This window comes from Petaurus breviceps, unplaced genomic scaffold (assembly GCF_028583685.1).
Source record: "Petaurus breviceps papuanus isolate PSGF00001 unplaced genomic scaffold, PetGlider_PUasm1.0 154, whole genome shotgun sequence".
NCBI lineage: Eukaryota > Metazoa > Chordata > Mammalia > Diprotodontia > Petauridae > Petaurus > Petaurus breviceps.
The window spans coordinates 10,220,066-10,235,048 of NW_027185715.1; the positions used below are offsets into that span (position 1 = coordinate 10,220,066).

Sequence of the window (14,983 nt, forward strand, 5' to 3'; positions counted from 1 at the left end):
AGGACATTGCTGATAATGAGATTGGATTAACTTTCGCCTCAATCTTGTTCAGCCCCCACCCACGTGGGGAAGCCCACAGTGTTCTATTCAGGCTTGGAGGGGAGAGGGGGTGCGTGTAAGATCCTTTGTCTGGATTGCCCCAGGCTGAGGGTGGTCTGGGAGTGAGAGTGATCAAAGTCACAGTCCCTTAGCCCCTCCTTAGAGTGGATCCACCTCTCATTATATTCATTCTCTAATATCTTGTTAACTAAGAGTTGATTGCCACCCTCAGGAACACCCACTTTTCCAAAGGCACATAAGCACTGAATGAGTTCCAAGAGGGATCTTTTGCATTCAAGAGTGTCATTGGGAAAAAAAAAAAAGAGTGCCACTGACCCCTTTTATTAATTATCCATTACATGATTAATAAAATTATTAATTACCCAGAAATTAAATCTCTCAAAAAATATTTATTTAATAGCACTCTTTTTTGAAATGCATAAAATAAAATATATAGGATTACCAAGGAAACCAATCTTACTGAAATACAGTTATCAAATTTTTTTTTTACATTCACAGCCCCCACGTACAAATATGTAACGGTTACAGACATGCCTGCAAAACAAAAACAGGGTGATGAACTGCAGAAGGATTTTGAAAGACTATTGAAAACCAATCTTCACCAAATCCTCACCGTTTAGTAACTAAAGTGTTCAGACGTGATGACTCTGTCTCCGTTTCTCTGAACATCAGTCCCAGAGTCTGGATAATCTGAATGCAAGCCCTAGAAAACAAAGAAAATCAAGAAGTCATGAAAACAATCATGAAATGACTCTTTCCTTCTCCCCCAACTGTGAGCTCATTAGCAATCTATTACTTAATAATCCAATAAGCTTTAATAGAATAGTTAAAATATCCATGTAAAACAAAGATCACAACACTATTAAAAAAAATTCATTGCCAGGATCATTTTTGTCCAGTACTAAGTTCCTTTGCTTTCCTTTTGATATGAATTAAAAATATTTCAAATAACAATAAATTAAATAAATAATAAAAAATTTTGAATAATAAAAAATTTTAATTTAATTATAAAATTATTTTTCTTAATTAAAATTTTAAAAATTTATCATTTTCCCAACAGATAACTTACTCAAGTTGATGAGTCCTTTGGCTTTTATTCTGAAGTGCATTGGGATCCTGAGGTTTGGGCAAATACTCATGAAGCTTGCTCACTAGGAAACAGTATATGTCACTGGTCTGTGAAAGGAAAAGAGAAAGAAGAGAGTCATTCAAGGAAAAAAATGTTCCTAGTTCCCTAAATATGAGATCTTACATAACCAAGGACCGAAGAATGATTTGTCCTTTGATTAACTGAGACAATGAGCTACAGTATTTCCCATGAAACACCAGCACAACCAAACTGGAGGGCAATCCTTTCCCAGAAACAAACTTATTATTTTTAAAACAGAGATAGTCTGTCAGTGTAAAAGAGTGAAGGCCTGGAAGGGGAGATCTGGCCAGTGAGATAATGTATCTCATTGACAACTTTAAAGTCTAATAAATGTCAGTTATTTGTATTATCAGGAAGCAGGGTGTCCTGGTAGAGAGAGGGACCAAGCTTGCAGGAAGAGTTCCTTCTGATACATACTAGCTATGTGACTATGAACGAGACATTTGACCTCTCAGACACTAGAGAGACAAAAGAGAGAGAGAGAAATGGATGAATAGATAGATAGGTAGATAGATATAGTAGGTAGAAGATAGAGACATAGACATATAAATAGATAGTGGCTAGACATAGATAGATAATTGATACATAATAAAAGATAAATAGATGATAGATATAGACAGATAAATGATAGAGACATACAGACAGATAAATAAACAGTCAGATAAATAGATGATAAACAAAGACAGACTGAGGGAGAGACATAGGAGTGATATATAGATAGATGACAGAGATGATAGGCAAACAGACATGATATATAGCTGATGGGTAGGTAGGTAAGTAGAGGAAGGGTTCATTAAGTGCTTTCTCTGTGCTAGATATTATACCAAGTTCTGGGGAAAGAAGCACAAGCCAATAAGGTCATCCCAGTGCTCAAGGAGCTTACATTCTAATGGGGGAAGTTTGGGGTGCTAAAGATAATATGGGGGGGGACGCTTGAAAAAGAGGAGGAGGTGGAGCCAAGATGGAAGAGTAAGAGCAGGACTTGCTTGAGATCTTCCCCAAACCCCTCCAAATACCTGTAAAAAATGACTCTAAACAAATTCTAGAGCTACAGAACTCACAAAATGACAGAATAAAACATATCTCCAGACCAAGACAGCCTGGAAGGTCAACAGGAAGGGTCTAATGCACCAGGCTGGGAGCAGAACATAGTCTGGCATGGGCCATGCCAGCACATACAGGGCTGGAGCAGGCCTTGTAGGACTGAAATACAGGCAGCTGTGGCAGTTTCCAGGCTTCTCAACCCACAAAAGCAACAAAGGCTTTTCTCAACCCACAAAGACAACATAGAAGGTTGTAATGGGAATGTAAATTTTTAAGATCTTCCCTGCCCCTAGGCTAAAGTGCACCTGGAGCCTGGGGTGGGAGGCTTATTTTTCAGTAGATACTTTTTGATTGGCCAGTGGGTCCAGAAGGTTGGTACATTCTCTGAGCCAGGAGAAGGCTATATAAACCCTGATTTGAGGCTTTGTTTGGGGGCTCACTTTGAGAAGTGTTCTGTGATTTGGTCAGATGAGACTCTGGGAAGCCATTGTTGAGAGCCCCCAGCTTTGAAAAACCCAGATGTTGATTTGGTATGGATGTAATGGTTTGGAAACCTGCCTACTTGATCTGTTTCTGTCTTGATAATTCTGACTGTATATTCTGAAGTTCAGGGTGCTGACCTTTTTCCCCTGAACTAGGTAAATGACACATATTTGACTGATTAAAGTAAGTTTGTTAACCCATTTTGAGTTGCTTTCCTTTAACGAAGCAGATCCAAGAACCTGTGTTGGCAGCCACCCTGAGGACGCTTGGGGTGCTTGCTGCTACACAGGTTAGCAAGAAAAATCTGTGGGACCTGGGTGAAAGGGAAGCATGGTCTGGCCCCAGCCCTGAGACGTGGCGGTGGGGGCAGCACCAGCAGTAGCAGCAGCAGTGGCTGCTTCCAGAGCTCCAGGTGCACAGATGGAAGGGGATCAAGCAGTTAATACAAAACCTTTGAAGCCTGGAACAATAAACCCATACCCACACACACTCCCACTGGAAGCAGAGTCCTATCTTGACAAAGAGTTAGAATGTCAAGTATTTGAAGATGAGCAAATAGCATAAGAAAAACTCAGACTATGGAATTTTACTTTGGTGACAAGAAGATCAATATATACAATCAGAAGAAGACAGCAAAGTCAAAGTTCCTGCATCAGAAGAAAAGTATGAATTGGTTACAGGTCATGAAGAGCTCAAAATGGATTTTGAAAATCAAATAAGAGAAGTAGAGGAAAAATTGGGAGGAGAAATTAGAGTGATGCAAGAAAATCATGAAAAATGAGTCAACAGTTTGTTAAAGAAGACCCTCCCCCAAATACTGAAGAAAATGACACCTTAAAAAATAGACTAACCCAAATCGCAAAAGAGGTCCAAAAAGCCAATAAGGAGAAGAATGCCTTAAAAAGCAAAATTGGAAAAATGGAAAAGGAGGTCCAAAAGCTCACTGAAGAAAATAATTCCTTCAAAACTAGAATGGAGCAAATGGAGGTTAATGACTTTATGAGAAATAGATAAAACAGAACCAAAAGAATGATAAAATAGAAGACAATGTGAAATATCTCATTGGAAAAACCACTGACCTGGAAAATAGATCCAGGAGAGATAATTTTAAATTATTGGTCAACCTGAAAACCGTGATTTAAAAATAAGAGCCTAGACATCATCTTTCAAGAAATTATCAAGGAAAACTATCCTGATATTCTAGAACCAGAGAATAAAATAGAAATGGAAAGAATCCACTGATTACTTCTTGAAAGATATCCCAAAAGGAAAACTCCTAGGAATATTGTAGTCAAATTTCAGAGTTCCCATGTCAAGGAGAAAATTTTGCAAGCAGCCAGAAAGAAACAATTCAAGTACTGTGGAAATACAATCAGGATAACACAAGATCTAGCAGCTTCTACATTAAGGAATCGAAGGGCTCGGAATATGATATTCTGGAGGTCAGAGGAGCTAGGAGGAAAAGCAAGAATCACCTACCTAGCAAAACTGAGTATAATACTTCAGGGGAAAATGGAATTTTCAATTCAATGAAACAGAGGACTTTCAAGCATTCTTGATGAAAAGATCAGAGCTGGATGGAAAATTTGACTTTCAAATAGAAAAATAACGAGAAGCATCAAAAGGTAAACAGGAAAGAGAAATCATAAGGGACTTATTATAATAAGTTGAACTGTTTATATTCCTACATGGAAAGATGATATTTGTAACTCATGAGACATTTCTCAGATTTAGGGTAGTTTGAAGAAATACACACACACATACACACACAGACATGTACATGTGTGTGTGTACATGTATGCATAGGTGTGTATATGTATGTATGTGTATATATATGCACATATATGTATATAGATAGATACCACAGAATTAATTGAATATGCAATATGTGCTGATCTCATCTGTAGTCAGGGCACCCTAACCTCTAGGAAGTGCTGAGGTGCCCAGATTGTGTGCTGTCATGCAATTTACTCTGTTACCTTGAGATTAATCTCGGGGACTAAGAGTAAGTGCCCAGGAATACACAAGCTGTTCCAGACACAGCCTCCCTGTTCTCTGCTTGGCTCCCCCTACCTTCCCTCATGAGCTGTCCATGAGCTCTGCAAGTACACTTTGGGGATTTAAGGGCTGAAGGATGATGGGGCTAGAGAGAATGGAGGGAGAGATGTAACAACATGCCTGTCCTGCCAATAAAGCTGTGCCTCTTTCCATTTCCACTGACTCGACTTCTCCTTTATGTGAACATGCAGGACATAGCCAGATTGCACACTGAAGACCTGGGAAAGGTAAGACTCAGCTAGAAACCCAAGGATTGTTACAGTATATGAAGGTAATAGAAGGTTATCATGCTATAAGAAACAGTTTTAGAGAAGCCTACCAAGATACATCATTCAACCAAACTACTCTCTCCAAAATATCTAATGATCTCTTAATTGCCAAATCTGATAGCCTTTTCTCAATCTTGATATTTCCTGACCACTTTTCAGCCTTTGAGGCTATTGATCACCCTCTTCTCCTTGATGCCCTCTTCAATTTAGGTTTTTGGACACTACTCTCTTCCTGTTTCTGGCTACTCCGTCTTAAGTTTCCTCTGCTGGATCTTCATGTAAGTCACATCTACACTAACCATGGGTGTTCTATAGGATTCTGTCCCAGTCCTTTTCTCCTCTCCCTCTATACAATTTCATTTGGTGATCTCATCAGCTCCCATGGATTCAATGATTGTCTTTATGCTGTTCATTCTCAAATCTATCTACAATAGCTCTAGCGTCTCTCCTGACCTCCAATCTCACATCTCCAACTTTCTATTGGACATCTCAAACTGGATTTCCAGTAGACATCTTAAATTCAACATTCTCTGTGACTTTAAAAAGTTGAAGAGATATAATTTCTGGGTAATCATTTTTTTTATCATGCTAGCATTTTATTAATAAAAGGGTCAATAAATGATACTCTGAAATGCCAAAGACAAATCATGGCAGTGGACTCACAGTTAATATGGCCTTAGAAGAGTGGGTGTGCCTGATGGTGGCAAACAACTCTGATTGGTTAACAATTAAAGAGAGAGAATCAATATTATAATGAAAGGTGGACCTATTCTAATGAGGGGCTGGGGGTAGGTGGGAGGGGGCAGGATGTAACTATGATCAAGTTATTTACTTCTAACCTGCCCAGCCTTGGGCAATTTAATCAAAGAATTTATCCCCACCCATACCTGTATAGAACACAATGGGCTATCCCAACTGAGATTAAATTCCTTGTAAGATTTCGTGGGGTCTGACCAAGACTTCCAAGAAAGTCAATTCAATCTCATTATCAGCAATGTCCTTTAGAAACTGAACAACCTACAGGCTTCTTAAAAAATGTTGGCCCTAATTCAATACTTGATTATTAATATGAGGAAGATATAATCATTTCTCTCATCCCAAAATGAACTCATTATTTCCCCCCAAACTCTCCCCTCTTCCTAATTTCCCCATTACTGTTGAGGGTACCTCCATTCTCCCAGACACCCAGAGTATAACTTAGGTGTCATCCTCAACTTCTCATTCTCCCCTTTGACTGTGGGTTCCATGACATCAAGAACTGTCTGTTACCTTTCTTCGTATCTACAATGCTAAGCACAGTACCTAGCATATAGTAGGGACTGAATACCTACTGAGTGACTTATATGAAATAATGAGGAGTGAAGTGAACCAAACCAGGAGAACAATTTACACAACAACATTATGAAGACAAAAAAAATTTTGAAAGACTTAAGAACTCAAATGAATTCAGTGACCAGCTGCTATGCCATAGAACTGATAACAAAGCATGCTATCTACCTCTTGACAGAGAAGTGATTGAAGCAAGGTGAAGAATGAGACAGACGTTTTCAGTTGACACCACGTGTCTTGCTTTTGTTCGAGATTTTTTTCCTAGTGGCTGCTAATAAATTAGTTTGGATACTACGGGCATTACCCAGAAATGAACAGTTTTCACAGTGGTTTTCAGTATACCAGGACCAGCTTATGTGTCAAAATGTACTATTCTCAATTCATCGTCAGTCTGGTAATTTATTTGACTTCACTGTACATGGTTTTGTTTTGGTTTTTGGTTTTGTTTTGTTTTTTTCCCAGTGGAGGAGTATGGGAAGGAGAGAAAATAAATGTTTGTTTAATAATTGAAAAAAAATTCACTTAAAAAAACAAACTCCCTGCTTTTTCTTGCTGGTCATTGGAAAAGTTAGTCTTCATTATACATGTTCATTTTTTACTTTTTTTTATTTTGGTCTTTTTGGAGGGGGAAAGGCAGGGCAATTAGGGTTAAGTGACTTGCCCAAGGTCATACAACTAGTAAGTGTTAAGTATCTACTGGCTGGATTTGAACTCAGGTCCTCCTGACTCCAGGACAGGTGCTCTATTCACTATGCCACCTAATTGCCCCAATTTTTTACTTCTAAGCCGATAAAACTGATGATCAACATAAATCCTGCCCATCAGATATATTTTTACTTGAAGCTCATGTATACAGATGAATGTATACAACACATACATTTTCTCCCTCTTTAGATTGTAATTTTATTGAGGACAGGGACTGCCTTTCTTTTAATTAATTATAGCACTATGCCTGGCAAGAAGTAAGTGCTTAAATCACTAACTCTCTTTCTTTTTCTTGTTTGGTTTGGTTTTTTCTTTGCCATTGTTCATTCCATCTGATACAATCCTTTATAACCTGACTAATGTCTAATGTGAAAGTATTCATAGTTCCTATACTTGATTGCATGCAGCCAAGGGGGGGAGGGGGGAGGGAGAGAGAGAGGGAGGGGGAGAAAATTTGAAACTCAAGGGATTGTGGAACTGAATCTTGTAAACTTAAAGTAAACAAACAAATTAATAAAGACCAAAAAAAAGAAGTGCTTAGTAAATATTTATTGGATCAAATTGGAATGAAAGAGAGGGAATTCACTTGTTTTAGAGGCAATTGAGGTTCAATGGAGGCTTGAAACTATACATTCAATAGAGAAGCATGTTTGTTAGAAGGCACTACTTGAGTCAGTGGATAGACAGTGGGATTTGGAATCATGAATCAAATCCAGCCTCAGACACTTTCTAGTTGTTCAACCCCAGGGAAGTTGCTTAACTCTATTTGTCCCAATTTAAAATGAGGATAATAATAACATTTAATTGACTAGAATTACAAGGCTAAAATGTGATAATAATTATAGTGCTTTGCAAACCTCAAAGTGCTATATTAATGCTAGCTAGTATTATTATTAGGGCAGTTAGGGGGTGCAGTGGATAGAGGGCTCAGCCTGGAGGACCTGAGTTTGAATCCAGCTTCAGATACTTACCAGTTGTGTGACCCTGGGCAAGTCACTTAACCCTGTTTGCCTCAGTTTCCTCATCTGTAAGATGAGCTGGAGAAAGAAACAGCAAGCCAGTCCAGTATCTTTGCCCAAAAAAAAAACAAATGGGCTCACGGAGAATTAGACACAATTGAAATGAGTCATCAACGACAAAAATTATTGTTATTATCACTATTATTTTAATAAGTGTCTTAAAAGAAAAACAGGGAGTCTATCCAGCTTAGCACAGTGCCTGGTGCTTAATAAATGTTGAATGATTGAAGCAGCAAGGTATAGGAGAAAGATTATTGGGTTTAGTGTCAGACAACCCTAAGTCTGCTTGTGTGACCTTTAGCAAGTCCACTATCTCCTCTGTGCCTTTGTTTCCCAATCTATAAAATCAAGGAGTTGGACTAGCTTTTAAGGTCCCTGCCAACTTTATGGGTGGGAACCTGCCGCAAATCCCCACCTGTGCTGTTATGAATGGTCTTGTTATGAATGGACTCCAGGTAAGTCCAAACCAATACAGCCCCAGAAAAGGCAAGCAAAACTGGCAGCCCTCTACCTTCCTGGAGGTCGGGGAGTGCTGGGTTTGCTAAGAAAGCCTGGACCCTAAAGGGGAGTGAGCAGCTAGGACCCTTCTGCTCTTGCAGAGGAAGACAGGACTGCCTACCCCAGATAGCTGCAGCCAGGCTGGGGTTCTGTCTCTGCCCACCACTGCCCCCCTGTGGTCTTACTCGCAGCTCTCTTAATCTGTATGTCTCACAAAGCCCTTAGTTTGGAGTGAGGACCTTAGTTTACGATCCAGCTCCTGTTAGCTCAGGGTTGACCTTGGCCTTTCTGAGTCTTGTTTTCCTGAACTATGAAATGAGGGAGCTGGGCTAGTGACTGCTAAGCTTTATTCCAGTCCTACATCGACATTCCTACCCCTACCAAAAAGTTATTGTTGTTCAGTCGTGTCCAACTTTTTGTGACCCCCATTTGGAGTTTTCATGGCAAAGATCCTGGAGTAGTTTGTCATTTTCTTCTCCATCCCATTTTACATATAAGGAAACTGAGGCAAACAGGATTAAGTGACTTGCCCAGGGTCACACAGCTAGCACATGTCTGAGGCTGAATTAGAACTCAGTTCTTTCTGACTCCAAGCCCAGCGTTCTATTCTGCATCACCTAGCTGCCTGAGGTCCAATTTGACCTCAGACACTTGCTGTGTGACCTTGGGCAAGTCATTAAACCTATGTTTGCCGAGGAGGCTCAGTGCAGACAGTGCTAAGGGTCTAGAGTGAGAAAGAGCTGCCCAATCTCTAATGGCTCCACAAAGCCTGCTTCAGCCACCTTTGTGCCTGTTGGAACAAATTGTTTGCATCCTCCCATTCCGATGGGGAAAGTCTTCACATGCTTAGGGCAGACATCCCCCTATCTCACCCATGGGCCTGAGACCTGTCAGTTACCCTCAACATGGTTTAGCTTGTCCGCTGAGACAGTTTACCAGGTGGGACCACCGCATATGCTACAGCAGGGGTGGGGAACCTGCAGCCTCAAGGTCACAGGTGGCCCTATAGGTCCTCAAGTGCAACCCTTTGACTGAATCCAAACTTCACAGAACAAATCCCCTTAATAAAAGGATTTGTTCCGTAAAACTTCGACTCAGTCAAAAAGCTGCGCCCAAGGACCTAGAGGGAAACATGTGCCCTCAAGGCCACAGGTTCCCCATCCCTGTTACAGCTTCTTGGAGCCATAGGTGAGACTTACTTGTTGTATGACCCTGGGCAAGTCACTTAACCTCTGCTTACCTTAATGCACTGGAGAAGGAAATGGCAAACCACTCCAGTATCTCTGCTAAGGAAACTCCATAGAATGCATTGACATATTAGGGTCCACAGGGTCATGAAGAGTCAGCCACAACTGAATGAGGCAGAGGCTTAGCACTTCCCCAACACTTAATACCATGCATTCCACAATCATAAATGCCCATTGAAATGAATGAATGCTGCTTAATTAGATTGTTTTCCTACTAAGGAAACTCCCTCTAACAATGAAAGTTAGTACCTTCTCTGAAATTTAAAATCTAAGAGAGTTCCCCAAAGCAGAGATGTCAAACACCCAACCCATGGACCCCCCCCCCCCCCCCAAGACCTGCAAAACTCCAGAGTATGGCCCAACCAGATTAAAATGTAACTGGAAAATAATTAACAAAATAAAGAAAAATACAAGAAAACATAGATAGGATTACATCTTAAAACTAAGTCAATAAAGTAAAGTCAATAAAGGTGCTTACATAAGGTTACTTAAGGTACTTATATAAGGGCTTACATAAGGTTTGTTGTTCTTGTGGGACTCTTAGTGACCCCATTTGGGGCTCTCTTGGCAAAGATACTGGAGTGTTTTTTTCATTTCCTTTTTCATCTCATTTTACAGATGAGGAAACTGAGGCAAACAGGGTTCAGTGACTTGCACAGGGTCACACTGCTAAGTCTATGTTAAAAAAAAAGTCTGAGGCTGTCTTTGAACTCAGGAAGATGAATCTTCCTGACTTGAGGCCCAGTGTTCTATTCACTGTGTCACCTAGTTGCCCCTACATAGGGTTTTAATGACCCCCTTTTCTATTTTGAGTTTGACACCACTGGCTTAGAACCCTGAGAAGTCAAGCGCGAGAACACAGAGTCATATCTATCAGGGGAAGTTTTTTCTGCTTTCAAGGTCAGTTCCTTATCCACTGTTCCAAAGCTGTCTCTATAATCCTCTTAAATTCTGGAGTTAAAATGTGTATCAAAGTATTTCTGAAAGGGTTTGTGCTCAACAGCAACAATAACTTACATTCCAATTATGTTCTATGGTTATAAAGTACTTTATATTCATTATCGTCTTTCTTCCCTGCCTCTCAATTTTGTAAATGTTGGACATGCTATTTTTTTTACCCCTGGCCAGTGTGATTTCTAACATTAAGGAAGCCTTTTTTATAACAGCAATACCAAGCCCTTGAATATGAATCCCCAAGTCACTGACATATGTCTTTAGAATGACTATTTTTTGTATTGGGTTAAGTGGCTTGAAATTTGTCCCCACTGAAGTGAGGGCAGAGGAATCAGGCAGAAGCTGCAGCTGGTATGGAAGGCTATGGCATGAGAGGAAGAGGTAACTTGATACAGGGCAGGGGAAGAGCAAAGCCCAGCCTGACATCTTGAAGCTTCCTATATTTTTTTGTTTTGTTTTTTTTAATTTTTAAAGCAATCGGGATTAAGTAACTTGCTCAAGGTTACATGGCCAGTTATTTCTGGGTGTGGTGCTGAGTATCTGAGACCGGATTTGATCCAGGTCATCCTGACACTGGAGCCGGTGTTCTTACTCACTGAGCCACCTGGCCGCCCCTAAGCAATTGGGGTTGAGTAACTTGCTCAAGGTTACACGGCCAGGTGTTTCTGGGTGGGTGCTAAGTGTCTGAGCCTGGGATTCCATCTCCAGGTCTTCTCAACACTGGAGCCGGTGCTCTTACTCACTGTGCTACCTGGCCGCCCCGAAGCTTCCTATGTTAATTAATTATCCTTGCTAAGTAGGTGCTGAGCTCCATTGTTTCCAGGGCTGAAGGATAGCTAGTAGTACTGGGTCCTCCAAATTTTATGCCCTAGGGCAAGCCCCTTATGGCCCTACCCTAGTTACAGCTCTTACAGATAAAATATATATGAGGAAATCCTATATGGCTAAGAAAGACCTAGCTGTTATTTTCATTCATTCAATAATTATTGAGTATCTGCTATGTACATAAGGCAGCTAAGTGATACAGCAGATAGAGTGATGTGCCTGGTATCAGAAGACTCATCTTCCTGAGTTCAAATCTGGCCTCAGACACTTACTAGACCATGGGCAAGTCACTTAACCCTTTTTGCCTCAGTTTCCTCATCTATAAAATGAGCTAGAGAAGGAAATGACAAATCACTCCAGTATCTTTGCCAAGAAAACCTCAAATGGAGTCACGAAGAGTTGGATATGATTGAAAATGATTGAATAATAAATCTGCTATGTGCAAGGCACATTTCCGGGAATGCAAAAATGAGTAAGTGTAAGACAGAGACCCTGCTTTCAAGAATTTACAATCTAGTTGGGAAAATACTATCTGACATTTATATAGTGCTTTAATGTTTACAGGGGTGGTATGTGAAGTGGATGAAAGTCTGGCTTCAAAGTCAATGTATTATCTCCTTGAGGGCAGAAACTGTCTTTTGCTTCTTTCTATATGCAGTGTCTTCTGCATAGTAGGCACTTAATAAAAGTTTGTTGACTGATTATTGATATTAGAGCCCATGGATTCAATTATCATAAATCTCATGTCTATATGTCTCCCCCAACTTCCATTCTCACATTTCCAACTACTATTGGACATCTCAAACTGGATATACCCTAGATTTCTTAAATTCAACGTGTCCCAAACTGAATTCATTGTTTCCCATCAAACTGTCTCCTCTTCCTAACATTTCTAATACTGTTGAGGATATCACTATCTACCCAAGTCACCAAAGATGGAAATCCAGATGTCCTTGTCTTTTTTTTAGTAAATTTTAAAATTTATTCTAAACTTTAATACAAAATGAGAAAAGAAAAAATAAACATTGCCATCAGACTATGAGAGGATTCAATATAAAACAATAAAGTCTCATTTCAAGAAAACCTATATAATAAATACTACACATTGTTTTCAAAGCTGCCCAGCTTTTTTTTGCTTCCCTGTAGGTTTTCTTTTTTTCTCTGCAGGGCACTTTTTACTTTTATTTTCCCCCTTCTTTCCCCTCCCCCTTCCTTGCCCTACAATTAATCGTGGATAGATAGATAGATAGATAGATAGATAGATAGATAGATAGATAGATAGATGATAGATAGATTACATAGATAGATCTATATCTATCTACATGTATGTATGCATATCGTACGTTTATATGTATGTATACATATATGAATACACACATATGTAGATATTTAAACATATATACATGGATAGCTATAAACATGTATATGTATATATATATAGACACATACTCATAAACATATATGTAAGACCACACTATTCTTATATCCACTTGCCATCTATTTCTCTGAAGGTAGGTGGCATCTTTGTTCATAGGTCCAAATCTTTCCATGTTTTTCTAAATCAATCTGCTCAACATTTCCTACATCACAATATTCCAACCCAATCACATCTTATCTGAGAGACTAACTATGAAAGTTTTTTCCCCCAATTTTCTGCATTCCTTCTATTCTTGACTACATAGGTTTTATTTATACAGGAAATTTTTAATCTAAAATAGTCAAAATTATCCATTTCATACTTCAACAATGCTTTCACCTTATAATAATATAAGTTAAAGTCTGATACTGCTGCATCTGCTTCTTTTACATCTTTTTTTCACTGGTTTATTTGAAGTTTCTGACCTTTTGATCTTCCAAAAGAATTTGTTATTATTTTTTCTCAGTAAGATATTTTTTTATTAAGTTAATTTGGAAGGTATTGAATAAACAAGTTAGGTAAAATTGTCATTTTTTATTATATTGGTTTTATCTACTCATGAACAATAAATATTACTTCAATTATTTAGATCTGACTTTATTTGTATAAAAAGTATTTTATGCTTATGTTCTTATAGCTCCTGTGTCTGTTTTGGCAGGTATATTCTCAGACCTTCACTGATAGTGGGAGTTACCTATATCCATGAAATCACACATCCAGTGTGATTACTTTATCTTAAGTCTTCATTAAGGACTTTACAAATTTTATCTCATTTCATTCTTAAAACAATCCCATAATCCTCAGGCACTTAACACAAAAACTAGCTGTGTGACCTTGGGCAAGTCACTTAACCCCAATTGCCCTCCAAAAAGCAAAAAAAAAAAAATCCCATAAGATGAGTACTAATCCTTCATCTTACAAAGGCTGAGTTGGACTGATTTCCCCATACCCAGCTAGTATCAGAAAGAAAGAGGTTTCAATATGCTTAATATGATTGTACATGCCATCTTGGGAAAGGAGGAGGAAAAAATTTTAAACTCAAAATCTTATAAAAGTAAGTGTTGAAAACTTAAATAAATGTATTTTTTAAAATAGAAAAACTAGAAAGAATCAGAATAAACAGATCTTTTCTTTAAAGAAAAATTAGGTTTTGGGACAGCTAGCTGGTGCAGTGAATAGAGCACCAGCCTTGGAGTCAGAAGGACCCGAGTTCAAATCTGGCCTCACACACTTGACACACTTACTAGCTGTGTGACCTTGGGCAAGCCACTTAACTCCAATTGCTTTGTCCTCTCTCCCCCCAAAAATAGGTTTCAAAGCCAAGGTCCCTCCCAACTCCAAGCCCAATACTCTTTTCTTTGACCTTCTTGACTAAGGCAAGTATGCAAAACACAGTCTCTTAAAGTAAATATAGCTAAGTACTATAACAGAGATGTTATGAACATTCAAAGGGATCGGGGAAATTATATCTGGTTGGTAGAAGCCAAAAGATTTATGAATCTTAATTTATCACTCAACCACAAAGAAGGTGGAGGAGGGGAGAAATAGAAGGTGGAGAGGAGAGGATGAGCCAAGATGAGGAGGGGGATGTTTTTTATTTAAGTTGAACCAGAGGACAAACCCTATAAATAGCCACAACACTAATGTCAGCTATTACAAAGATTTACAGAGTGTTTTACATGGTAATATGCTCAGCAAATGTGGAAGGCAGTTAAAAAGAATACTAGACCCTAGTTTTATATTTCAATTTAGTATAAATAGCTATCTCAAGAAGGCGATTCTCTCAGGCTGGGCTTTATCAAATATCTCTCTGATTTAGGAAGATTCAGACTTTCCCACTGAACTCAACAATGAGAAACCCCTTGAATTCATTTGATTGACTGCAGCCTTAATTGTGCTAGTTCAGCAAATTTCCATTAAGTATC

The 14,983-nt window shown here is 39.0% G+C and overlaps 1 protein-coding gene across 5 annotated transcripts in view; it reads right to left on the minus strand.

The window, feature by feature from the left end:
- The window catches only part of CUNH12orf56 (chromosome unknown C12orf56 homolog), a 117,669-nt gene that overhangs the window by 29,031 nt on the left and 73,655 nt on the right, over positions 1–14,983 (minus strand). For all 5 annotated transcript variants that reach the window (XM_069080781.1, XM_069080778.1, XM_069080760.1 and 2 more), the window contains exons 7-8: positions 1,130–1,236; positions 674–763 (exon numbers count right to left, since the gene is read on the minus strand). In XM_069080781.1, the coding sequence (XP_068936882.1) occupies positions 674–763; positions 1,130–1,236 (197 nt within the window). The remainder of the gene's footprint in view (positions 1–673; positions 764–1,129; positions 1,237–14,983) is intronic.